Raw genomic sequence first — 26,512 nt, 5'->3', positions numbered from 1 at the left:
CACGGCCGCGCCCGCCGCCTGCGCCGCCGCCACCCAGTTCGCTTGCCGCAGCGGCGAGTGTGTGCACCTGGGCTGGCGTTGCGACGGCGACCGCGACTGCAAGGACAAGTCGGACGAGGCCGACTGCCGTAAGCCCCTTCACGTCGCCCCGCCCCGCCCCGCCCAGGGACTGTGGATCCCGCTCCCGATCCGCCACGCACGGGTTTCCTTTGCCTTACCCTGAGTGTGGCCGTGTTACTCCGGAGAAGGCTGAGGGTGGGAGAAGTGAAACGACTTGTTTGAGGTCGCACGGCTACTAAACGGCCAAGTTCAGGTTTAACTCCAGAAGCCAAGCGTCTTCACTGCTACCTGTCTCTGCGGTGTCGCCCTCCCTGTCATACCTCCCACCCGCTGCCCTCCCCAGTTTGTCACCCACCCACTGGTTCCTCTGCCCAGAGGCCTTGTATACAGAGGAATTCCTCTCACCCTCCCTACCTGCTGGGTCTGCTCATCCTTTAAAGCCTGGCCCAGATTCCTCTGATGGTCCCAGCTGGGTTGGGTCCCCTCCACTGTGATACTACAGGTCCCTCATCTGTCCTCTCTTACAACATATCTCACCCTGGAATGTCCCCATCTGTGTATTCCTCAGACTGCCTCTGTACTCTGAGTTCCTAGAAGATGGTGAGACTCAGTTGTCTCTGGGCTCCCCACCCCTACCCAGAGCACAGCACCTGGCTCAGGAAGGGTTTGCTGAGTGGATGAAGTCATTAAGTAAAGAGCACCAAGACTCAAAAGAAGGTTATGTGTCTGGGGCATGGCCCTGGGGAGAGATGATAGACAGGGAAACAGGAGACCTGAGTTTTAGTCCTGACTCTGCCAGCCATAGTGCTGTGTGACCCCGGGCAAGGCCTTCCCCCTCTCTGAGCTTCAGTCTCCCCAACTATACACTGGAGGTGCCTTGGCCAGGTATCCTTTGAGGACTCCTAAGCGTGGCCACTGGTTCTGTTCTCGCCAGGGGTGGATATGGCATGGGAGTGGGAGGCTGGGAGGAGGAGAGCTGTCCCAGCACCACATTGACCCTGTCCTTCTCTCCTTGCCCTCTCCTGGCAGCACTGGGGACCTGCCGTGAGGATGAGTTCCAATGTGGGGATGGGACTTGCGTCCTTGCAGTCAAGCGCTGCAACCAGGAACAGGACTGTCCAGATGAGAGTGATGAAGCCGGCTGCCTGCAGGGTGTGTATGGTCAGGACAGAGGGCGCAGCATCATCTGTGAGGGAAAGCCCTGAGCTCTCTTCTGACTCTGGAGAGAGCAGAGTTGGGAGAGGTTTCCCCTTGGTCCCTGAGATGTGTTTTTCCCCAGAGAATCACTCACCCCTAAATCACCTGGCTTCCCTCCCATGGGGTCCTAGTGGCATTAGAACTGGATTTTTAAGGACTTTGCAAAAGCTGAAAGAGGCCTAGGGACACATGAAAGTCCAAATCACTCACCCCTAAATCACCTGGCTTCCCTCCCATGGGGTCCTAGTGGCATCAGAACTGGATTTTTAAGGACTTTGCAAAAGCTGAAAGAGGCCTAGGGACACATGAAAGTCCAGCTCCTACCATTGCCTACATCCAGACCTCCGAGTGGCTTCCCTCACTAGTTCACAGGCTGCCCAGAGTCTGAATCCTGCTCCCCGGGCAGCCCCCTTAATTCTCAGATGGCTCTTCTGGTCACCACCTCCCCCTGCAGGAGCATGGACCCTAAACCACTGATCATCTGGGGAAATGGATAACAGGTTGGACAGTAAGACAACCTCCCCTGTCCAGAGTCCCTAGGGCAAAAGGTCCCTCTCAAGAGATGGTTGGTCCAATCTCTAAGATCTCTCTAGAGCTGCTGCACAGTCCCTCCCAGGGGCCTAATACTGCCTGACCCCATCGGCCCTGCCCTGCTAGAAGAGGCCTGGCATCCTGATCCCTGGGATCCTGTCCTGTGAGCAGAACATTCACAGGCCCTAGGTTCAGCTGTCTGTCCTAGGCCACCCTCTGAAGACTATGGGGGCGGGGGCTGGGGCTGGAGCTCTGCTTGCCCACTATGGGCCCTGAGCCCCACCCAGCCCTTCCTGCCCAAGGGTCTCACAGACAGTATCCACTCTCTTGTCCGGCCCGACAGAGTCAACTTGTGAGGGTCCCCGCAGATTTCAGTGTAAGAGTGGCGAGTGCGTGGACGGCGGGAAAGTGTGTGATGCTCAAAGGGACTGCCGGGACTGGTCGGATGAGCTTCTGAAAGAGTGTGGTACGGTACCTGTCTACATCCAATGGCTGGACTAATCCTCCTGCCAGGCCCTCTCCTGGCATCTGGGCTTAAGGCCCTCGCATACCCCTCTGTTCTGATACTTTCTGATCTAACCCTCTCTCTAGACTCATATGTTGTCCCTGTGGCCTTAAATGGGGCTCTTTGACCCTGGGGCTTCTTGTTTTGCATCTCTACAAAGTTCTAAGGGCCTTTCCTTTCCAGCCCAGAGGCTCAAAAAGTATGCATCCTCTCACAAACTTGGCCTCTCTTCCTCAGTCCTTCCACATTAAGACCTCTGAGTGTGTGCTCTCTGGAATTTTCTCTATTCTACAGTGTTCCTGCCTTGCTGACCTAGCCAAGGCCCTGGCCTCTGAGGCCTTCCAGCCCCCAACAGGAGACCCTGCAAAGGGAGAGGTGGGGAACAGCCGTCGGGCAGCCAATTGAGGCACATCACAGAGCCATTGCTCAGACCAGGCCTGGGTGGGAGCACGGCAGGCCCAGCGGCAGGAGGTGGCAGCACCTTAAGCATTGAGGAGCTCTGACTTGCAGGCTGGACTAGCGTGAGGAGTGGAACGAGGTAGCTGTCCTGATGGCTAGAGTATCAGAGTGGGTTCCAGGCTAGAAAGAACAAAGGAGATCTGGGCTGTAGGTGGGTGGGCATCCCAGAGAGCATGCTGGAAACCCAGTGTGGACTCCAGGAAGGTTCATGAGTCATTTCTCTGCTGATCCCAGAAGGTTGGGGTGAAGGAAGATTTAGACAGAAAAGCCCTGGGAAGACAGAGCCTAGGCCAGCCCCTACCTCTCTCACCTCCTGGCAGACTTTTCCCCAGCACCTCCCTTCCTGGGCACTCAGAAGAGCTTTGTTTTCTAGAGCTCCCCAGGAACAGCATGTTGCCTCCCCTTTTGAAGGTTAAAAAAGAACCGATTGTGAAAGAAAGAGTAGCCAAGTGAAGGTCACTCAGCCTCTACCTGAGCTCACGGGAGACAGACACTCCCACCACCCCCAGGTCCTTCCAAGAGAAGTCCCAGAAGAAGGAACCAGTGGAAAAGGGGACAGGGAAACAGGAGCAACTGAGCCTGGGTACCCCCATACACCCAGATTTGGAGTTAGCTAGGGACTACTAACCTACTAAACTTTCTCTTCACTCTCGTTTTCTGCATGACATGCCAACGAGAAATATGTACGCACGTGTTTGTGTGTGTCCTTTCTGACTATGTTGGTGAGAGGCCAGTCTGTCTGTATCCGTGTCTGCTTCTCTGAGTAAGGCAGGGGAGTTGCATTCACGTATCTCTGCGTGTCCCTACGTCTGTGTGAATGTGTTTGTGGAGTCTGTGGGCCTTCTGTGCCTCTATACACAAGTGTGTGTGTGCATGCAGGTGTGTGCATGCAGGTGTGTACATGCAAGTGTGTGCACATGCTGGGGAAAGTGACACTGCTCCTTTCCATGGAACAAAGGCTCAAATGCGACTCAGTCCTGTCTGGAGCATTCTACCCCCTCCCTTCCTCTCCCTGCTCCCCAGTGGAATCACCACTAGGCTAGATGGAATTAGGAAGGACCAGAGATTTCCCTTCAGGCTTCCAGGGAAGGGTTGACAGGGATAGACGATCTGCACCTGCTGTCCTTTCTCTTCCCATGACCCATGTCAGCCCTGGAGGACTCTGCTTTCTTCTTTCAACAGAAGCCAGAGTCACTTTGAGCTCTCCCTTTTCCCCTTTGAGAGCCCTTCCACACATGCCACTCCACCAAGTGCTCAGTAAATAGAATTGTTGAGTTGCTGCTACCTGCAAAAGGAGAGGAAGGAAGTGAGTGGGTGCATGAATGAGGAAGTGAGTGAATGGAAGAACAAATGAATAGACGGTGCTCAGGGAATAATATAGTACAGGAGAGGTCAGGGAGGGCTAGGAGTGACAGAAAGATTCCCGGAGGTGGCACTACCAGAGACTACTCCAAAGCCACCATGACTCAGCCCACCCCAAGAATCTGGGGATTCCCAGGGCTGGACCTGGTCGAGTCACTCCTAGACCCCCCAGTCATGGGGTTGCTGTGGTCTTGTTCTTTCAGTTCCGCCAACATTCCAGGGAAACAGGAGAAGGCCCAGGGGTAAAGGGGATATTTCCTAAGCATGGCTCAGGTTGGAGGTGGGGGCACCCCATAGCTGTGCATGGCCTGGCGTGGGTAGCTCAGACTGGCTTTATGCATGGCCATGACTGGCTCAGCTCAGCTTGGCTCAGCTTGGCTGGAGTGGTGGTGCATGAGCCTGGTGGGCAAAGGGGTGGCATGGCACCGTCTTATAGCTTGTGGAATTAACCTTCTGTGATTCTAAAGCTCAGGATATGCTGTGAGCCTTGGTGAACCTTGGTCCTGGACTCCCTGACTTCCCCTAGGACCCTTCCAGAAGGTGGTGAGGGAGTGGAGGATGGGGGAACCAGAACCAGGTGACCTCCTGGCATCTTTTTATCCTTTGCAGAAGTTGGTAATCCTGGGACCAGGCCCATGATGAGGTGGAGGCACAGGGACAGGTGCTGAGAGGAGAGAAGTTGAAAAGAAATATTAGTTCATGGTAGGAGAGAATTGACTTAGCAATAGCTCAGTGTAGAAAAAGGCCCAGGAGTCTTAAAGAGCCACAAGCACAGTAGGGCCATCCTGTGTTGTTCAATCTCCTTCTGGGTGGCAGACTAGGTCTGGATCCTGTCCAGAGAGGGACATGCACAGATGGAGTTTGTCCAGAGAAAAGCATCTGAATGGCAGGAGACCAGAAATTAGCACTTTAAGGGGGTCCTGAGGGAGCCTGTGCACCCTGGTCGACCCCCCTCAGCAGAGCTGGCAGCAGGAGCAGAAGCTACGGGGGGCACATCCCGAGGAAGAGATTCATAACAGGCAGTGCAGGCTGGCCAGTTAGCATAGTTGGTTACGGCACAGTGTTATAACACCAAGGTCAAGGGTTCGGATCCCCTTGCTGGCCAGGCACCAAAAAAACCCCAACCAAACAACAACAACAAAACAGGCAGTGCTATTCCAAAGTGGTGCTTTAGGAGGGAAGTGGGCTCCCTGAGGCTGGAAATGCTTAAGCAGAGGCATTTCAGAAGGGACTCGGGATATTTTGAGGGTTGGACATGATACATATAAGTCCATTCAACTCTGAGGTCATGAGGAAGAAACTATAAGAAAGGTGTTTGTGAAAGGAAAGACCTTAGGCCACCAGGGAAGGCCTAGCTGCCTCTAGCCTGGTGGTGGACAGAGCCCTGGCCTGGGAAGTCAAGGACCTGAGTTCTAGTTCCACTCTGTCCCTGTCTCTATGTCTGGCCTTGAGTAAGGGCCGGCTTTCTCTGAACCTCCTTTTGCCCCAACACCTGGTTAATGAGGCCTAACTCAATGAAGTCGCAGAACCCTCCTGGCTCTATAGGGGTCCCAATGCTCTTAGGCTCTGCTTCTGCTCTAGGCCCCACCCCTGCCCTACCCCCCACCTCTTCTGGGCTTCTGGACCCTCAAGAGCCTTTGTCCCTCCCCAGGACTGAACGAGTGTCTGTACAACAATGGTGGCTGTTCTCACATCTGCACTGACCTCAAGATCGGCTTTGAGTGCACGTGCCCAGCTGGCTTCCAGCTCCTGGACCAGAAGACCTGTGGCGGTGAGAACTCCTCCTAGTCCCCAGGCAGAGGCAGATTCTCCTGCCAGTTCTGACCCCTGCTTCTCCCCACAGACATTGACGAGTGTGCAGACCCAGATGCCTGCAGCCAGATCTGTGTCAATTACAAGGGCTACTTTAAGTGCGAGTGCCACCCTGGCTATGAGATGGACACACTGACCAAGAACTGCAAGGCTGTCGGTATGGATATGCCAAGGGCAGGGGACATCCCTGAGGGAGTACAGGAAGCAGTATGCTTCCACATATGTGAGGAGCGGATGTGCACATGAGTATGCAGACATAGAAATCTGCACACACACTGTTCAAAGTGTAAACATATGAGAGGGCACTTCAAAACATTCGTGGAAAAATAGCACTGACAGATAATACGAGTCTTCCCATGAACTTTTTGAAGTACCCTTGTACATCTCACATACAACACACTGCATGTTAACACCCACACGGACACTACATAGAGCCACCCACTACACAAAGCATAGGCAGCCCACACAAAGAGCGTGACATGGGCAGACTTACGCATTGATCAATTCAAACAATTGAATTAATTCATTTTATTCAATTCCTATATTGAACACCTGACATTGTTACAGGTGCTGGGGATTCAGCAGTATGGGAAACAGACACAAATCCCTGTCTGCCCTCTCAGGACTTACATTCTTTTTTTTTTTTTTTTTTTTTTTTTTTTTTTTTTTTTTCCGTGTCCGGCAACGGATCGCAACCCTCAGTGTTGCCCCCATACCGGACCGGGGACCGGCAACGGGAGTGCAAGCCTCGGTGTTGCTCCCGCGTCTCGCTCAGCCAGTGAGCGGGAGCCGGTCTGTATGTGGGATCCGAACCCTCGGATGGGAGCGCCGCCGCGCTTCCCAAGCGGCGCACTATCCAGTGCGCCACCGGGCCGGCCCCAGGACTTAACATTCTAATGGGTGAGACAGACAAGAAATCAGAGAAATAAATAAAATAGAGTGCATGGCAGATGGCAATAAGGGCTAAGGAGAAATATGAAGTAGAGAATGGGGATAGGAAAGTCAGGAGGACAGAGAGTTAGAGTTTTAAATAGTATGGTCAGGGAAGCCCTCACTGAGAAGGTGACACTTGAGTAAAGACCTAGAGGAAGTGAGGGAGTGAGCCATGCAGTTATGTGCAACAACATTTCAGGCTGAAGGAACAAAAGGTACAAAAGCTCTCAGGTAGGAGTATGCCCAGTGTATTCAAGGAATAGCAAGGAAGAAGGTTCATTTGGAGCAAGGAGACTAGGACAAGAAAAAGTCAGACAGGTGACTCAGGGCAGATCTCAAAGGTCTTTCTGGACTATTATTTGGGCTGACTCTGGGTTTCACTCTAAGTCGGAGGGAAGCCACTGAGTTTTGAGTAGAGGAGGGATGTGATGTGACATGTTAACAGGATCCCTCTGGCTACAGAGAGCAAAGAAGGAATCAGGGAAACCACTTAAGAGGTTGTTGCACTAATACAAAGACAGGAGATGGTGGCTTGAACCAGGGTGGATGCAGTGGGAACAGTGAGAAGTAGATAGACTGTGGATATATTTTGAAGGTCAGCCAACAGGATTTGCTTATGAATTAAATGTGGGGGCCAACCCTGTTGCTCACTCGGGAGAGTGCGGCGCTGGGAGTGCCGAGGCTGCGGGTTCGGATCCTATATAGGGATGGCCGGTGCGCTCACTGGCTGAGCGTGGTGCGGGCGACACCAAGCCAAGGATTACGATCCCCTTACCGGTCACACACACACAAAAAAATGTGGGATGTGAGAGAAAAAGAGTCAAAGACGACTCTAAGGTTTTTGGCCAAGGAACTGAAGAAATAGGATTGCTGTTTATGGTCTTAGGAAAGATAGTGAGAGAAGCAGATTTAGGGCAATATTAAACTGTTTTGGGCATGTTAAGTTTAAGAAAACTGTTTAGATATCCAAGCAGAGGTAATCGGTATATAAGCCTGGAGTTCATATACACAAATACAAAAGTGCTTTGAAAGGTTCATGGAAGGATTCGTGCTTTTAATTCTATTTTTCCATGAACTTTTCGAAGTACCCTCGTGCAATACACAACATATAGATTGTAACAACACAGCAGCCACAATATTTGACATGTAACCCATAAACCCAAAAAACACAACACCCAAACTGTACAATATACACATACATTAGCACATCACGTGACATGTAACCTGTTCTTACCCCCACACAGGACACATGTAACATACGATGCAGATTATATACGTGCAGTGGAGACAACAAACAACTACCCATATATACACAAAATCCACACATATGAATACCTAAAGTGCAGTTACTCAAAAACTCAAATCATAAGCACACAGGGTCCCTGTTACCATCATAACTCTCATTAGAAATCACCTCAAGATGTCCTCTACCCCAGCTCCTGCCTTCAGGGAGGTGAAGTATCATTCATTGCTCACATTTTGGGGTGAGGAAAATCACAGTTTGTCAGTGGCAGAACTGGGCCTAGAACCCAGCTTTCCTCCTTGCCCCTTGCTACACTTCAGGCCCTATTTTCTGTGCTCTCTATTTGTACCACACCCTCCCTCTCATCCCTGCCCTGCTTTGAATTAGTCTGTCACTACACACAGGTCACACATCCAGCCCTAGGCTGGTCCCATCCTGTCCCCAGGGAACACAGATGCACAGTGAGAGGCACAGAGGCAAGAGAGGGAGAAGGCACAGGCAGTTCCAGGTGTTGCTAAGAGCTGCCACTCAGACAGTGTTGGTGCCTTCTTTTTTAAAGGTATGAGAGTGGCCCCATACCTTTAAAAAAGCAGCCTGGGGCAGCTGGTGCTAGGCTCTCATAGACCTGTGGGACAGTGACCTTCCCTATGGAATAGCCAGGAGTGTCAAGGTCACTGGTGATCTTCCTCAAATCTAACCCTAAGTCTAAAAATGGGTTTTGCATATATGTGGGCAGTTGTGTGTTGTCTCCACGGCATATATATAATCAGTGTCCTATTATCACATATATCCCATCTCTGCCATTGGCTCAGGACAAAGAACAAACTCTTTACCCAGCTCACAGGACCCTTCATGATCTGGCCTCTGCCAATCTCTGCAGCTTCACTTCTTGTCATGTCCCCACACTTTGCATTAACCAAAGACTCACAATAACCTCCTTGAGGATCTCCTCAAGTCTCAGCCCTGATGTCTGTCCTCTACACTGAGTCATCTTTCTAAGACACTTACTTGCTCAGGTGGCCTCTTGTTGAACTATGGCAGTGGGACCCCAAGCAAAGGTGGGAGTTGCTGGGAAGAAATGCATTCTAAGTGGAGGGGAAGACTCGAGCAAAGGCCCCAAGGCAGCACAGTCCTGCCATGGCTAGGTAGTGACAGTCTGATAGTTGGAATCAACTTATGTTAGGGGGCGAGTGATAAGGCTGGACAGGGAACTTGTGGTCACTCTGTGGAAGACCTTCAGTGCAGGCCTAAGGAGGAAATGGGGAGTTGTAAAAGATTTTGGGGGAGTTTGTATCTAATAGGATAAGAATCTTTCTGTTACATGTGGTGCTTTACATCTTATGCTTTTTGCACTCATTATTTCATCTGCTCCTCTAACCTGTGAAGTAGGGATTATCACCCCTATTTTACAGGGAATTGAGGGGTGAGCCAGCAAACCAGTGGCAGAGTCTTTGTGTCCAGACTCCCTGCCTCCTGCACTGACTCTGTCTGTCTCAACCTCCCTGCATGGCAGCTGGCAAGAGCCCGTCCCTAATCTTTACCAACCGGCACGAGGTGCGGAGGATAGACCTGGTGAAGAGGGACTACTCGCGCCTTATCCCCATGCTTAAGAATGTTGTGGCGCTAGACGTCGAAGTTGCCACCAATCGCATATACTGGTGTGACCTCTCCTACCGCAAGATCTATACGTGAGTGGCATGTTCCCTGAAGCCAGGCCTGGAGGAACTGGGGGAAGGGAGGCTGACAGAGGAGCAGAGGAAGGGTGGCCTCTGCCTCTAGGATTTCTCAGGACAGTGTTAGAGCTTGGGAAGGGATACAGGATCACAGTGGATATGGAACCACTAGGCCTTCGCCACCCTCTGGGCCGGCCTGAGCTGAGAGCTCTGTTGGAAGAGCGGCTTTGAGCCCCCACACCTGGGCTTTGTCTGACCTCTGGTGGCCCAGTGGGGAAGTGCAAGTCAGGCAATGTTCAGCCAGGGTGGAAAGGAAGAAATCCCTGGCTTTAATGAGGACTTTCAAAGCAGCTCACATGTCTGTGTCAGAACGTGGGGCCTCAAAGATGACTTAGACCTGGTCTTCACCTAGAAGATCCCACTCATAACACAGTGACATCCATTGTGATGATCATGAGGGGAAAGTACAGAGGAGGCCTCTGACCCAATCTGGGCATCTGGGAAATCTTCCTGGATGGCACTACACCCAAGCCAGCCCTTCACTGAGTCTGTGATGCCACAATCAGTGGACATTTGGCACTTGAGGAGGTTCTCTCCTAAGTCTTTCTCAGGTGCCACCAGCCTGCTTCCCTGCATGTCTGAGCCCCCTTTGGGCAGTCATGTCCTCTCTCTGTCCTGAGATTCACTTGGCAAGACTGCCAATGACTGGGCAATGGGCAGACACTAAGTCACTGTTGAAATAATGATGGGATGGATGGGTGGATGGAAGCTAATATGCCGAATTTTACTCACTGACAACTAGATTCCTATCTTTCCCCAACACCTAGATACACTTGGTTTATAGTTACATACCCAGAAACAGAGCTAGATCAGTGCCTGTCCAGTAGTTGTGACTGAAAGAAGCATGATTTGACACACTGGATATGGGGCTGAAATAGGAAGAGTCAGAAGTAACTCCAAGGTTAATTTTGGGAGTTTCAGTTTTTTGGCTTGGGAAGTTTCAAGAACAGTGGAGCTGTTCTCTGAGATGGAAAGCACTGGAGGAGGATCAGGGATTGGGCAGACTGTCTGTCTGGCTGAGGGAAGGGGAATGGGGATGAGCAGTTTTGGACATGTTGAGTCAAGGTATCCATAGGACATGCTGAGGGAGCCTGTTGGCTTTGCAGTTGGGAACTTAAAGAGTTGTTGAGTTTGGAGAGGCAGAGTTGTGGATGACAGTGGGCACCATGGAACTGATCTCCTAGAGAGAGGGTTCGGGGGAGAAGAGAACCTTGGGAAAAACAGCATTTGGGAAATGAAGTCCTGTTAATATTACCTCCTGAGTGTCTACTGTATTATCAGCCCCTTCTCTCCATTCTCACTAGTACAACCCTTCTTCAAACCCTCTTCATCTCTCACCTGGATGCTATAACAGCCTCCTAACCAGTTTCCCTGCCCTCTTTCACTTCCCTTCCAGTCCATCCATTCCATAGGTGCCATAGTGATCTAATGTGCCTATCTGACCATGTCTTCTGACTGGTTCAGTTACCACCCGCACTTGCCCCAGGATAAAATCCTAATTCCTTAGCATGGCACTCAGAGCCTATCAGGATGTGGTCCTTGCCTACACTTAATTCAAGTTTAAGTCCCACATACCCAGCTTTACCCCACTGAACATCTCACTATTCCAAGACATGCTCAACTCTGGGCATTTGCACATGCCCTTTGCCCAGTTGGCTTTCTGTCCTTTGTGATCAGGATGTGGTCCTTGCCTACACTTAATTCAAGTTTAAGTCCCACATACCCAGCTTTACCCCACTGAACATCTCGCTATTCCAGGACATGCTCAACTCTGGGCATTTGCACATGCCCTTTGCCCAGTTGGCTTTCTGTCCTTTGTGTTCCCAGTGAACTAGTCCTTCAGGACTCAACTACAAAGCCTTCTCCCACTTTCCAGGATGATGCAGTCTCCATTTTTCTGCTGCCATAGCCTCTAATGCTTTCCGTAATCACACTGCATTAAATCTGGCTGCAAGTTTCTGTCCTCCACTAAACTGAGTGCTAGGCCAGAGACTGCGGATGATTCAAGCCTGTATTCCTACCCTGGTGGCCCGGGGAATGTGTTGAATAGAAGTTGGCCAAGTTCCTCTAAAATCCATTGGCATGGCCCAGAGGGAAGAGAAGGGGAAGGGTGCACAGGCAGCTCCAGATAGGCCCATGGGTGGAACATCTGCCTCACAGCCATCTCTGGTTTCTCCTAAGTGCCTACATGGACAAGGCCAGCAATCCGGCAGAGCAGAAGGTCCTCATTGACGAGCAGCTGCACTCTCCAGAGGGCCTGGCAGTGGACTGGGTCCACAAGCACATCTACTGGACCGACTCAGGCAATAAGACCATCTCAGTGGCCACAGTCGATGGCGGCCGCCGATGTACTCTCTTTAGCCATGACCTCAGTGAACCCCGGGCCATCGCTGTCGACCCCCTGCAAGGGTGAGTGTCCCCACCCTGAACTTCCCATTCTCTCACCATGGGAACTCAGTCCTCAGGTATCTGTCAAAAGATATCTTGAGGGCTCTCAAAGACTCTGGGCCATTCAGACACAGGCCATAGGAAAGAAAGTCTGTGTACTCCTCTCATCCTGTTAATCCCCAGCCAAGGGTTCTTTGGGCACTGGTCACCGGCGTTCTCCTGCTAACTCATTATTTCGTAGAATCAGAGCATCTCAGAGCAGAGTAGGGCTCTGGAGATGGCCTGTTAGGAGCTCCTCGGGCTGGAAGCCTTTCTTCAGGCTGCTGCAGGTGGCCATCTGGCAGCTGCTCATGCGCTTTTAGGGACAGGGAGCTCATTACTTCCTGTAGGGCTTGTTTCATTGGGGGCAGCTCTGCCTATTAGAAGGTGGGGTTTTTTTTAACCTCATAATCCCAAAACTGCCTCCCTATAACTTCCTCCATTGGCCTCTGGAGTTATATAAGACATGTCTATCCCCTGCCCTGCAGGACAACCAGCAAGATTGGAAGACCAAGATCACTGGGCCTGCTCTGCTCCCAGCAGCCCCCCTTCATCCCCACTGCCATTGCCCACAGTCTCTGGGCTCTTCACCACCTAGGCTGCCCTCAGTTTTGGGAGTTAGGGATTCTGCACAGAACAGGACTCCTCCCTCCCCTGGTGGGGATGTCCTGAGATGGCATCAGTTTTTTAACAGCTGTATCATATCAAGTTTACCAGTATTGTGAGCTTCTTCCTACTGCTGTTTCCTTAATTATTAAACCAGGATAAAAAAAAAAACCCTCTTCTTCCAGTGGGGGTAGCTTTGCTGGGGCGGGGAACATTAGAGGGCATGTGAGCCTTCAAACTGACAACTGCCATTTACTGAGCACACATCAGGTGCTCCCAGCACAGTACCAGGCACTGACAGATACTGAGCCATCTCATTTAACCCTCACTTCAACCCTCTTCCCTGTCTGTCCTCACACAGATCTGCACCTGCCATATCCTGTCCCCCAAACTGCACAGTTATACTCAGCCTAGCCCTAATCCATTGTGGATCTGTCAGGGTCCCAGAAGAAAACCCACTGCACACTCAAATGAAGATAATTGGAGGAGGGTTTAATAAAGGGACTATTTACAAAGGAGGGGGTAAGATCTAATGCACTATCTTGAATTAGCAATAGTGGGCTACTACCAGCCCTAGTAGGCCCAAGGGGACAGGAGCAGGGAAGGTTACCTAAGATGGGAAGGTCACCCACTTTCTCCTTTGTAAATCTGGAAAGAGAGAGTTTACAAGGACCCTTCCCACACTGATGCTCTAGAGCTCTAGTTAAAGCTGCCAGAAGTGGGAGAGATTTTCTCACAAGCTGTTCAGCTGAGGCTGGGTAGACTCAGGAATACAGGCTTCCCCAGGTTCTCAAACGAGGTGAAGGCTACAGTTCCTGCGAATTCTAAGATTTGGTGGTTCCAGAGGATTTCAGAGGTCTTCCCATTCTCTACTAATAATAATCTTCAACTCTTCAGTGGTCCATTGAGCCCTTGTGACTCTGACCACCCCAGTTATGTGCCCAACAAGAAGCCAGACTGGATTATTCTGTCTTTCAGGTTCATGTATTGGTCTGACTGGGGGTACCAGGCCAAGATCGAGAAGTCTGGGCTTGAGCCCTTGTGACTCTGACCACCCCAGTTATGTGCCCAACAAGAAGCCAGACTGGATTATTCTTTCTTTCAGGTTCATGTATTGGTCTGACTGGGGGTACCAGGCCAAGATCGAGAAGTCTGGGCTCAATGGTGTGGACCGGCAAACACTGGTATCAGACAATATTGAATGGCCCAATGGAATCACCCTGGGTGAGCCCTGCCTTCCATGGATTGGGAGCCTATTCTAGCATCTGATCCTGACCACTGTCTTGAGCTCCATGCCTCTTGCTTCTGGGTCCCCTCATGGTCCCCTCAAAGGCCATTGCCTTTGTTTCCGGATGATTACCGTAGGCTGGCTTCAATCTAAGGCCTGGAAATGGGGGTGGGGTGGGGGTGGGGTACAGAGAACAGATATCCAGGCTTGGGTCCCAGATTCATAATCTGATCTCTCCTTCCCTACTTCTTCCCCAAGATTTGCTGAACCAGCGCTTGTACTGGGTAGACTCCAAGCTGCACCAGCTGTCCAGCATTGACTTCAGTGGGGGCAACAGAAAAATGCTGATTTCCTCCACTGACTTCCTGAGCCACCCTTTTGGGATAGCTGTGTTTGAGGTGAGCCCTGTGAGGGGAGGCATGGTCCCATCAGGAAGCTGAAGCCTAGAAAAACCTTGTTCAAATAGGACAACTCCCTGAGACTTGTCTAAATGGAAGCAAAGGAACAGGGAAGCCAATTGACATGTTTGTACACAATTTGTGAGCTGCGTGCATACAAAGCCTTTATAGCCCATTGTCTACCTGGCAGCCTTTCCTGTGCCCCTTTCCCAAGATCTCTCTCTCAGAGCACTTCTCATAGGTGAGTTGCTAGACATGTACGTTCCCTCTCTGTACCCTCGGCACCCAGCACGGTACCACACATACAGAAGGTACCCAGTAAAAAGGAAGGGAAGAAGGAATATCATTTCCTTAGAATCATTTACTATAGGAAATGGCCTGAGAGATGCTATTCAGTTTAGCACCTTTGCCAAACCCTAGGGTCGTAGAAGTGAATCAGACACTATCCTAGTCCTCAAGAAACTCCCAGCAAAGTGGGGAGTCCAGACATTCCTTTGCCCTGACCCTAACAACCTTTCTCCTTGGGGACTGAGGAAGCCAGAACCAACCAAGGTCTCACACACCAACCTCTTCCCCAAACTAACTCTGCCATCAAGGGGAGGGAAAGCAAGGGGACAGTAGTCTGTGGTGGGCATTGGCAGTATTTGCTTGGAACAACATCACTCAGCACTGCTTTGAAATTGTGGGCAAAGCTCCACCTCCATGTCCAGCCCCTACTTCAAAAGACAGGTGTGTTCAGATACGTGTATGTGCATGTGCATATACGTGGCATGTACATGTAAAGTATGTGTATATGCATGCGTTATATAAATGCATCAGGGCAAAAGTGTGCATTCCTATATGTGCTGATGCTTGTGAGTATAAGTATGTATACCAGTATTTAGACAAGTGCTTATTTAGGTCCAAGTGTGCCTTTATGTGTATAGATGAGCATTTGGGTATGTGTCTAGATGTGGGTATGAGGATGCATGGTTGTACCTATGGATTTTCCTAGAGATGCATGTCTAGGCTTGTATGAAATAACCATGTGGATTCATATGTGTATATACACAGAGGCTGTAGGAGACCTAGCAATGGATAGCCCTCAGTAGCTCACACATCTCCAATCTTGGTCCCAGGCCCCGATAATGGTCATAGCTATCGAGAATAAGCTTGGGTTTCTGGTGGCCTCTGGGAAGCAGGACTAGCTCAGCATTAATGAGTAGCTTTGTGGCCTTCAAGCCAAAGTACCGAATCACTGAACAATCCTCTAAGACAGAAGGGAACCAGGAGAGTGTACATCAAAGATCAGAGGCTGAAAGTCCCACTGTGAATCCGTGGACAGGATAGCTCAGGGGAGATGTGACTATGGTTTAGGGCTGAGCCCTCAGATTGAGGTGATAGGTTTAGACTGTAGGCCTCCCATTCTCTGCATCTGTATCCCACAGGACAGGGTATTCTGGACAGACCTGGAGAATGAGGCCATTTTCAGTGCAAATCGGCTCAATGGCCTGGAAATCTCCATCCTGGCTGAGAACCTCAATAATCCACATGACATTGTCATCTTCCATGAGCTGAAGCAGCCAAGAGGTGAGCCATCCCTGGTCCCAGGTCCCAGATCCCCTGCCTGTGTCCCCTCCCTCTACTAGGCAGGCTATGTTCACATTCATGTCATGACTCAGCACCCCCAGGAATAACAACAACAATCCCTCTTATCAGTAGAATGCTCTGTCATCATATATTTTGTCTCATTTTTCCTCAAGTTATTGTGAATTAAGGATGGGTATAAATTAATATATCAATGTCCTATTTTTGCCAATCCTAAAAAGTATGAGTATCACTCTTCTCATTTAACAGTTGAGGAAAATGAAGCCCAGAGAGGTAAAATAACGTTAGCAGGTGGCAGAACTAAAACCTAAACTCAGGTCTGATTCCAAAGCTCCTTCCACCATGACACATTGCTTCTCATTTGCTATTCGTGCCCATTTTGCAGTAGTTTAGGTTCATATGGTAAGTCAGCTTCTTCATTGGGAATAGATTCCAAGAATCCCACTACTAGGTTGTCCCTCCTCCATCACTAGGATGTACTAATTCTGACTGTAACTGAGATGTTGGCTGTCAGGAGGAAAGCAAGAGAGGGTAAGGAGATAAGATTGGTGCCTGATTCTAGATCTAGAAATTTAAATAACAGAGAGACATGGTATGTGGCATAGGAGAAAAACAAAACCAAACCAAACATGGCCTTTGGAGTCCAACAGACCTCAATTTAAATTCTGTGTCCAAAATTCCTAGAGGTATATATAGCTTTAACAAATTTGTTCTCTTTGAGCCTAGGTGTCTTTGTCTGTCAATCTGGGACATAACACCCACCTCTCAGAATTGTTGTAAGGATTAAATGAGTGTGGGGATAAAACACCAGGTACAGTGCTGTAAGGTGTCCAATAAAAGTAGTAGGGAAGGTTTTTTGGGGGTTTTTTTTTGGTGGCTGGTTGGCATGGGGATCCCTACCTTTGACCTTGGTGTTTGGTGTTAGTACTGCGCTCGAACTAAGCTAACCGGCCAGCCCCATGGGACAGCTTTTTGAGCAAGCCAAGTGGGAGGGGCCTCATCCTCAGGAGGCAGTAAGACCTGGCATATCCTGTATGTGCCCTGTCTCTCTGCCCTTAGCTGCAGATGCCTGTGATCTGAGTGCCCAGCCCAATGGAGGCTGTGAGTACCTGTGCCTTCCTGCTCCTCAGATCTCCAGCCACTCTCCCAAGTACACCTGTGCCTGTCCTGACACAATGTGGCTGGGCCCAGACATGAAGAGATGCTATCGAGGTAAGAAGAACTTCCAGGAGGGGTGACCTTGGCAATGTCAGATCCCACCCTGCTGAAATCTTCCCTTGGCTTCTGGGAAACAATATGCTCCTAGTTTTCCTCCATCTTCTCTGGCTACTTGTTTCGTTTGGAGGCTCCTCTTTTTCACTTTCCTTGAATGCTTATGTCCTGAGGGTCCTTGCAAGGCTTTCTCTTAGCCCCCCAAAATTTACATATACATAAAACATTTTAAATTCAGTTTCAGGTAGTTTCTGGAACCCCCTGAAAACCTCATCAAGTTAAGAACCCTTGATCTCCATGGCTTCAGTTACTATTTGTATGCAGATGACTATATGCTTGCCTATTCTCACCTAAAACTTAACACACTACATAGAAGCCCTTTTGCAATATCATTGGAGCTAATACCTAGTGAGTATTTCCATTACATAAATTATATTCACTTCCCAATCTTAATGTATGGCCAAGGCCTTTTGTTTGAGCATAAGTCTACTGCATCATTTACGATTTCCCGGTCTAATTATTTAAAGTGGAGTAAGAATTTAAACTTAGTGGTGTTAACAATGTAGGTATAAAATCCTTCTAGATTTATATGATTTCCCTCCCCCCCGTCTTTTACAGTGGTCTTGCCCACACCTAATTCAACAACACTGTTCTAAAGACTCATCTTTATCCAATCAAAGTGAAATTCTAAAGAAATCTAGTTAAAGAAAAATCAAAGCCCATTTGGGAGATTAGAGAAGGGTTCAAAGAAGTGGCATTTGAGCTAAGCCAGAGGATGAGTTCCTATGTATAACTTATGGAGGCAATAACTTAGTCACTAAAGCAACAATATTCTGTGTCCAAGTGACTTCCACAGTATTTCCCCTCCAGCACCTCAATCTACCTCAACTACGACGTTAGCCTCTACCACGACGAGGACAGTAGCCGCCACCACAAGAACCCCTGGGACCACCGTTCACAGCCCCACCTACCAGAACCACAGTGCAGAGACACCGAGCCTGGCAGCTGCAGTCCCAAGCTCAGTTAGTGTCCCCGGAGCTCCCAGCATCAGCACGTCTACTCCAAACCCTGCAACCAGCAACCACTCCCAGCGCTGTAAGGCAATGAGTTCTGCATTCTTTAATGACATGGGAGGGGTCCTAGGGAAGCCAGAATGGGGGATATGTAGGAAGAGAAGATTATACCAGAGCTGAAAAATGTATAACCCTGAGGAGGAAGCAGAGGAGGTCAAATGCCAGCCTGTGATTTAGGAGTCTTAGGTGCCTCTAACTTGCAGAGGGTCTGGGGGGAAGCTGTATCCTATCTCTGAGCCTCATTTTCCTCTCCTACATAGTGAAAATAATAATAAACCTTCCCCTACCTGCTTCAAAGATTGCCACAAGAGACAAAAGAGGCAGTGTAAAAGGAAGTGCTCGCACACAGCTTCTGCTGACCCTGGGTGTGTGTGTGTCTGTGTTTCATGAGTTACTGACGTGTATGAGAGGGTGCCCCTCAGGTTTGGAAAGCTCTGATCTCAGTTCCCAGCAGCCTTGGGAAGCACGGTCTTCTCATGCCTCTTTCCTATCCCTGGGATAAAAATAATTAAGTTTACCACTTACTAAATCATTGGGAGCAGTAATTGTCACTGATAGAAATGTTCTATTTCATTAACCGGCAAATACCTTATTAATTGAGTTACCTGCCAGGAGGAGTTCATTTAAAAGGATAAACTATTTTTTAAATTTTTTTCTGTGCATGAATGGCCCGGAAACCAAGCAGCTTGGCAGCACCTTTCTAACTGGGCCCATTTTGCAGGCAGAAGTGGGATTTTCAGAGTTGAGCACACCCCCTGAAGTTTGGAGAGGACATATGTGAATTTTAGTTCCTCTCATCTGGGGCAGAGCCTCTGACCAGCCTCTCCCTACTGGCTTCATCGTTCTCTAGGTTTTAATATTGCTGTCCAGTGTTTGTTCGGTCCCTGGAACGAGAGGACAGCAGCATTTCCAGTTAGCTTTGTAAGCAGTGCAGCTCTTTTCTCCACTTAATAGTTAGGTTCCCTTGGAGTTACTTGGAGAAACAGACACACTGAGAGGATGGGATTTGGGTCATTGCCAGAGGGCAGTCATCTCCTCACGTGGAGTAAATGCAGGAGAGACCCTCTTCCTGCCTCAGAGGGCTGTCATGAGGATCCAAGCGAAAGATGCTTTTTAAACTTATAAGGGCCATGCAAATATCATAATGAAGATGGTTGTAAGATTGAGAAAGATAGTACAGCATACTTTTTAAAAAATACAGTACATTTTCCAAGCACTTTTCAGTGTAGAATGTGCTTTTACATACCTTTTTTGATTTAGGCCTCACAACAACTCCTACCACTTTCTGCCCTCTTTGAATTAGGCAAGGCTGTGCCAGGCAGGTGCTGTGCTAAGCATTTCATATGAATTTTCTCATTTAATCCTTACCATATCCCTGGGAGGTAGGTAATATCATTATCCCCATTTTAAAGATAAAGAAACATAACATGTTATATCTATAATATCAACACTGTGCTCTAACCAACTGAGCTAACTGGCCAGCCGTTATATCTATGATATATAATAACTCGCCCAAGGTCACACAAGTAGTGAGTAGTAGAGCAAGGATTTGAACCTAAGAAGTATGACCTCCTATATATTACACTATGTCCCATTTTAATTACTTATGAAAAATAAATTGATAATGCAGATGGACAGACCACCAAAACAACAGGGACAAAGCAACAGATACTAGCTGAAAAAAGGCAATTGACCCAGTAAGTCAGCAACATGAAGACCTAAGTGTTCACTCCAACATGTGTAGCCCCTGGTTTCCTACCACCATGATGCTCTGGGGAGAGGATGGGGCTTGCGTCATGAGTCCTGGGTTCAAGTCCCAGCTCTGCCACTTATCTGTGAGCCCCCAAAACCCTCAATAAGACTCAGTTTCTCCCTCTGGGAAATGGAGATAATCTCTGTCCTGCTTGCTTCGCAGTAGTTTTGATAGGATTTAGAAATACTGGATTATTAAGCTGTAGCCAGGATCGTCATTTGGAATGGAGGTGAGAAACAGTTGGGAAGTTAATTCTTACTGCTTGAGGCCAGTAAGGGTTTGGGCTCACCATGATGGAGCATCATTCTGCAAATGTTTGTTTTGCAGATGGGAATGAAGGTGGCAAGATGGGTTCAACAGTCACTGCTGCTGTTATTGGGATTATCGTGCCCATAGGTGAGTGTGGCCCCAAGTCACTGAGGAGAGGAGACCCTGTGCAGGATAGGATAGAGACCTTGGCATAATGACTGGCCCCATTGACTTGTTCTGCCCTGGCAGCCTTTCTGCCTGCTTCCCAGTCCTGATTTAATTTGGTTTCCTAGCCTGGCACACAAAGCCATTCAGGAACTAGCCCCAGGCAACTGTCCAGGTACAAGGTACATCCCCACCTCATTCATGCTGCACTCCAGCCATGTGAGGCACAAACTGTATGCTCCCTGGGGACAGATCTGATATCTCTTTTGCTGAACTCTCCCCAGCTCCTAGCAATGTCTGGCACATGGTAGGAAATCAAATACAAGGGTACTTCAAAAAGTTCATGGAAAGATTTATATTATATTTTAATTCTATTTTTCCATGAACTTTTTGAAGTAGCCTCATATTCATTGAATTAATGAGTAGAGCTGCTTGCCATTCCTTTAATAGGTCATGCTGTCTTGCTTTCTTTCTGTTTGGTTTTCAATAAACATTTATCAAGCAGCTGCTATGTGCCAAACTGTGATAAGGGGAAAGAAGGTAGTTAAAGATAAGACATGGTCCTGTCCTACAAAAGTTTACTGTCTTGTTGGAGAGACACACATAACACAGGTACATTCATTATGACATGGTAAGTCCTAGATTAAGCTGTATGCACTAAGTTCAGTGAAAATGCCAATGAAGCACTTAGACTGGGAGAGAGGGGAAGAGGGCAGGGAATGTTTCCTAGTGGAAAGGATGTTTGAGCTGAGTCAGCCAAGTGAGGAAGGATCAAGAGCAATCTAAGCAGTGAAGACAGCATGAGCAAAGCCAAGGAATGGGAAATGGCATGGAGGGGTGGGGTGGGTGTGGGTTTGGAACTCGAAGGAGTTTGGTAGGACCAGAATATAACATTTGGCTAAGACCTCACAGAGAACCATAGGGGCTGATTCATTTTCTCCCACCTTGATATTCTCATAGTATTCTGTACACCCTGTCTCTCCCTCTTGGCATTATCTTTGAATTTCGGTTGTCCATTCATAGGCTTATCTCCCTTACTTGCCCACAAGTATCTCAAGAACAGGAGCTTTGTCCTTTTATCCTGGGAATCCTCAATATGGTGGTGAGTTAGTGAATGTTATAAAAATTTCTCCCCTTTTGGAGACACTCCCAGTGCCAAGGATCCAGGGAAGAAAAAGATAAGGACTTTAAGAGTTTCAGTCTTTAATCAGACTTAATCATAAATAAATCATACAAAGTAGATCATAATACATATTATAATGTGCTATAATAGAAATGTGATACAGAGATATAATAGTAGCACGACATTCCTGTAGAGGAATAGCGGAAGGAGAAGTTAATTCCAGAGCAAGGGTGGTGTATCTGGAGATTTGAATTGGCCTTAAGACTTAAGAAGAAATGATGATCAGGCTATTATTACAGGCTTATTTTGAATGATGTGAGTGAAAGACAAATTGATCCCTTTCCTTCCATCCTATGCTCCTTAGAAAGAGGCATGTATGTTCTGTTTCACTGATACAACCCACCCTGAAATAATCTATAGTTTTAATTTCTGCTAATCTGAGAGGTGAAAGATGAATGTTATCGTCCTGATATTGCCTTGTGAGATAGTTTCTTTTCATAAGCTTATTGACCATTTATTTACATGTCATCCTTTATGGATTGCTTTTTCAGTCTTTTCTTGTTTTTCTATTGGTTGTCTTATTCTTATACTTATAAATATTTATACATAATGAATAGTGAACCTTTATAATATATGTTACAAATATTTTCTCCCAGTCTGATACTTGATTTTAAAATTTGTTTATGGTATCTTTTGCCATGCATAAATTTAAATTTTTTAAGTAGTAGTTCTACCAATCTTTTGCTTTATGATTTCTGGATTTTGTGTCTTGCTTAGGAAGGCCTTCCTCATTCTAAATTATTAAAATATCTCTCTATATTTTCTTCTACTATAAATTTGTTTTAGTATTTAGATATTAATCCATTTGAAATTTATCTTAGAGTACGGTATGAGGTAGAGATTTAACTATTTTTTTTACTACATACCTGTCTGGTTTCCCCCAAACTGTTATTGAATAGTCCATCCTCTCCTTCTGACTTGTATTGTCATCTTTATTATAAACTACATGCCATGCATACTTTGATCTGCTTCTAGGCTGTTTATTCTCCACCACAATTATCTGTCTATTCTTATATACTAGCAGTCCAACTTGGTGATGTTATGCTCACAACATGTTCTCAGCTATTTTTATTCAGTTTCTCTTCCAGGTGAACTTTAGAATAATCTTGTCAATTCTATAATAATTATGATGGTTTTTGTTGAGATTGCTTTGGATGTATACATTTATGTGGGGAGCATTTACATTTTTACCATATTGAAGCTTCCCATCCAGGAACATGACATATCTATTTATTTCAGTCTTCTTTTATTTATTTATTTATTTATTTATTTATTTATTTATTTATTTATTTATTTATTGTCCTTTTTGAGACCAGCCGCACCGCGCTCAGCCAGTGAGCGCTGTGAGCACACCGGTCATCCCTATATGGGATCTGAACCCGCGGCAGGAGCGCTGCTGCGCTCCCAGCGCCGCACTCTCCCGAGTGCGCCACGGGCTTGGCCCATTTCAGTCTTCTTTTATGTCCTTCTCTAGAACTTTATAGATCACATAGGATTTGCATGCTTCCTATTAGGTTATTCTCAGGTATTTTATATTTTTTTTGTTGAGCTATTAATAACGTGTTTTAATTCCATTACATTTTCTAATTTGTTATTGCTGATTTAAAAGAAAGCTATTGATTTTTTATGTGGATTCTTGATGAACTAAAATTATTTCTAATAGTCTTTCACCTGCTTTTCTAAGATTTTCTAAACATACAAATAGCTGATAATAACAACAATCTGGTTTCTTCCTTTCCCATATTTATACCCTTCAATTTTTTTATCTAGTCTCACTGCATAGCTAGATCTCTAGGACAATAAATAGTAGCAGTGATAACAGGCATCCTTGCTTTGTCTTGTCTTTAATGAATATTGATTATTGTAATCTTACTAAAACAGAAACCCCCTCTAGAACATCCCAGATAAGTGATTATCCAGCCTCCACTTGAATGCTCAGTGATTGCTGACTACCTTATGAAGCTGCTTGCCCCATTTTCGCTGAGCTCTGTTGAAAGAGCTTCCTCCTTTGCTCGTTAATATATTCATTTATTCTAACTCAGAGCCTGTGTTGCCCTGCTGTGTCCCCTTCTACAGATGCTCGTCTTCTGGTGGAGCCCCAGCTTTAGAAAGAAACACCCTACCCCATCCCACCCTCTACCCTCCAATTTTAGGAAAGAATGGTTTTCTTACAGAAATCCAGGGAAGCAGCAGCATTAGGACAAAGGTGTTATGAACAAATTCACTCATTCATTCAGTACATGTTACTGAGCACCTACTTAGTGCTAGGCTCTGGGCATAGAGAGATAAATGACACAGTCTCTGCCCTCAAAGGGTTTGGTGTAGATGGAGTACAGATATATAAAGTAAGATACTGTGGCCTGGGAGCACACATGAGGGAGCAGCCAACTTTGCCTAGAGCCCTTGGGGAAGACTTCACATTTGAGCTGGATCTCAAAGGATTAGTAGTCAGTGAAGGAAACGAGATGGGAGAAGGACTTCTAAGCAGCAGAAAAAGAACACGCAGAAACAGAGCCTGAGGAGCAAGGGGCAGTAAAGTTGGAGAGGTGGCAAGATATGCACTGATATCTGGGGTTAGAGCCTGCTGGAGATCCAGTGTAATGTGTCCCTTCCTCCAGCGGTAATTGCCCTGCTGTGCATGAGTGGCTACCTGATCTGGAGAAACTGGAAGAGGAAGAACACCAAGAGCATGAATTTTGACAACCCAGTGTACAGGAAAACAACAGAAGAAGAGGATGAAGATGAACTCCATATAGGGAGGAATGCTCAGATTGGCCATGTGTATCCTGCAGTAAGTATTCTTTACTGAGAGAATTCCGACCTTTCCGTCCTTCTTCCTTCCCTTCCCTTCCTTTCCTTCCTTCCTCAAACATTTACCTTCCATGTACTAGGCACTGTTCTAGGCCCTGGGGGACACAGAAATGCTAGGGCAGGTGATCGGGGTAGAAGGGTATCAGGACCACCTTTTCCCTAGAGCTCTTCCTGGCAGTGAAGAAGCCAAATGTCTTTCTTTCTGCTGAGTTTTCAGAATCTTTGCTCTGGAAGGTTAACTGTGGATATTTAATTAAAGTGTATTCATTTCAACAAACACTGTGTGCCAGTTATGTGCCAAGCACCACATTAGATATCAAGTGTTTAAAAGTAAATAAGGAATGCACTTGCTTCCAAGGAGCTGGTGGGGGAGTTAGAGATAGTAACATGCAGTTGTACAACTGTGTACTAAGTGCCATGGTGGAAGCTCAGGAGTCCCTTCTAGGAAGCTTTCCCTGGCTTTCTTTGTTCTCCCACAGTCCCCTGGGCCTCGGGCCTCTGTGCATCAAAACACCTGTCTCACTAAAAAAGTTCGTGGAAAAATAGAATTAAAAGATAATACAAATCTTTCCATGAACTTTTGGAAATACCCTCGTATAATCCAGTTGTCATTTACTTAGAGGTCTCCCCACTAGACTGTGAGATTCTTGAGAGCAGAATTGTCTGATTAATCTGTTTTCCTGTTGCCTAGCACAGCATAGCTGGCTCCCAACAAATATTTGTTAAACAAATGCTGTAGAAACATCAACAAGGGAGATATTAATTCTGTCTGGGGAATCAAGCAAGGAATGCCTCACAAAGAAGGTGACAAATGAACTGTGTCCTTAGAAGATTAATAGCAGTTTTCCAGGTAGAGGAGGGAAATGTCATTTCAGACAGAAGCATGTGCAAAGGCTCAGAGGCACAACAGAGCATGGCTTGTTGGGGAAGCAAGGACCATGGAGTGGCTGCAGCAGGTATCATTGTTGTATAGCAGAGTCAGGGGGCTGAGTATGACCTCAGAGGTCATCCAGTCCATCCCCCTGTCAGGCAATCAGCAGCTTTGATCGCCCACTGTGGGCAGAGCCCTGTCTTGGGGAGACCAGAGAACTGGAAGACCCAGCCCCTGCCCTCAAGGAGCTTTTTGTCTTGCCGGGGGAACCAAGGTCACAGCTGCACCAACTCCCGAAGAACCCTCTTTCCGAGCTGCCTGTCGTCAATTGCAAGGTAGGGTAGTGCCACTCTAAGTCTGAGGGGCTGGTGAGTGAGGGCATCACCCCCAGCAGGTGCATCCAGTCCTAGAAGGCTGTCTGGTTTTGGAAGGCTGCAAACTGTGAGCTGGGTATTGGGGTAAAGAGGAAACATGGGTTAGTCACAGACCAAGGATATGGCATGTGGAAGAAAGTGATCAAGTGTGGGGCAGGACAGAAAGAATTGCTGCTGAAGCAAATTATTCATGAAGGGGACACATGGGAAATGAAGTTGAGCAAATGAGGGGGTTAGCAGATGGCCTTGAGGATCCTTAACCTCGGTCAGTCCAAGCAAACAGTTGCTTAACCAATTATTAAAGATCAGAGGGGCACAATGGAAGCAGCGTTGAGCTTGGAGTGAGAAGACGATTCCCAGTTCCACCATTCCACAGCCCTGTGACCTTAGTCCCTTCTCTCTGCTCACTTTTATTTATAAAGTGATAATAATAACCCTCATTCTATCTGCCTCCTGAGTTTATAAAGTTCAAGCGAGATAGCACATGTAAGAACACTTTATGAATTCCAAAGCACTGCACATGTGTAAAGTGACATTGCTTCCAGAGAAGGAAATGCTTCAGGGGGAGTTACTCTTTTTTTTTTTTAAAAAAAGATAACCGGTAAGGGGATCTTAACCCTTGACTTGGTGTTGTCAGCACCACACTCACCCAGTGAGCTAACCGGCCATCCCTATATGGGATCCGAACCCTTGGCCTTGGTGTTCTCAGCACCGCACTCTCCCAAGTGAGCCACGGGCCG

At 47.6% G+C, this 26,512-nt stretch overlaps 1 protein-coding gene across 1 annotated transcript in view; it reads left to right on the top strand.

Annotated features, from left to right (window-relative positions):
* The window catches only part of LRP8 (low density lipoprotein receptor-related protein 8, apolipoprotein e receptor), an 82,573-nt gene that overhangs the window by 52,702 nt on the left and 3,359 nt on the right, over nt 1–26,512 (top strand). Inside the window, exons 6-19 of the mRNA XM_008587174.1 lie at nt 1,090–1,212; nt 2,132–2,254; nt 5,766–5,885; nt 5,958–6,083; nt 9,616–9,790; nt 12,017–12,244; nt 13,974–14,092; nt 14,355–14,494; nt 15,922–16,063; nt 17,141–17,293; nt 18,164–18,388; nt 20,447–20,515; nt 24,335–24,507; nt 25,557–25,733. Of these exons, the coding sequence (XP_008585396.1) occupies nt 1,090–1,212; nt 2,132–2,254; nt 5,766–5,885; nt 5,958–6,083; nt 9,616–9,790; nt 12,017–12,244; nt 13,974–14,092; nt 14,355–14,494; nt 15,922–16,063; nt 17,141–17,293; nt 18,164–18,388; nt 20,447–20,515; nt 24,335–24,507; nt 25,557–25,733 (2,093 nt within the window). The remainder of the gene's footprint in view (nt 1–1,089; nt 1,213–2,131; nt 2,255–5,765; nt 5,886–5,957; nt 6,084–9,615; nt 9,791–12,016; nt 12,245–13,973; nt 14,093–14,354; nt 14,495–15,921; nt 16,064–17,140; nt 17,294–18,163; nt 18,389–20,446; nt 20,516–24,334; nt 24,508–25,556; nt 25,734–26,512) is intronic.

The sequence above is a fragment of the Galeopterus variegatus genome, unplaced genomic scaffold (assembly GCF_000696425.1).
Source record: "Galeopterus variegatus unplaced genomic scaffold, G_variegatus-3.0.2 Scaffold4266, whole genome shotgun sequence".
Lineage (NCBI taxonomy): Eukaryota > Metazoa > Chordata > Mammalia > Dermoptera > Cynocephalidae > Galeopterus > Galeopterus variegatus.
The sequence above is the reverse complement of the archived record's forward strand: the minus strand, read 5'-3'. Positions and strand labels throughout refer to the sequence as shown.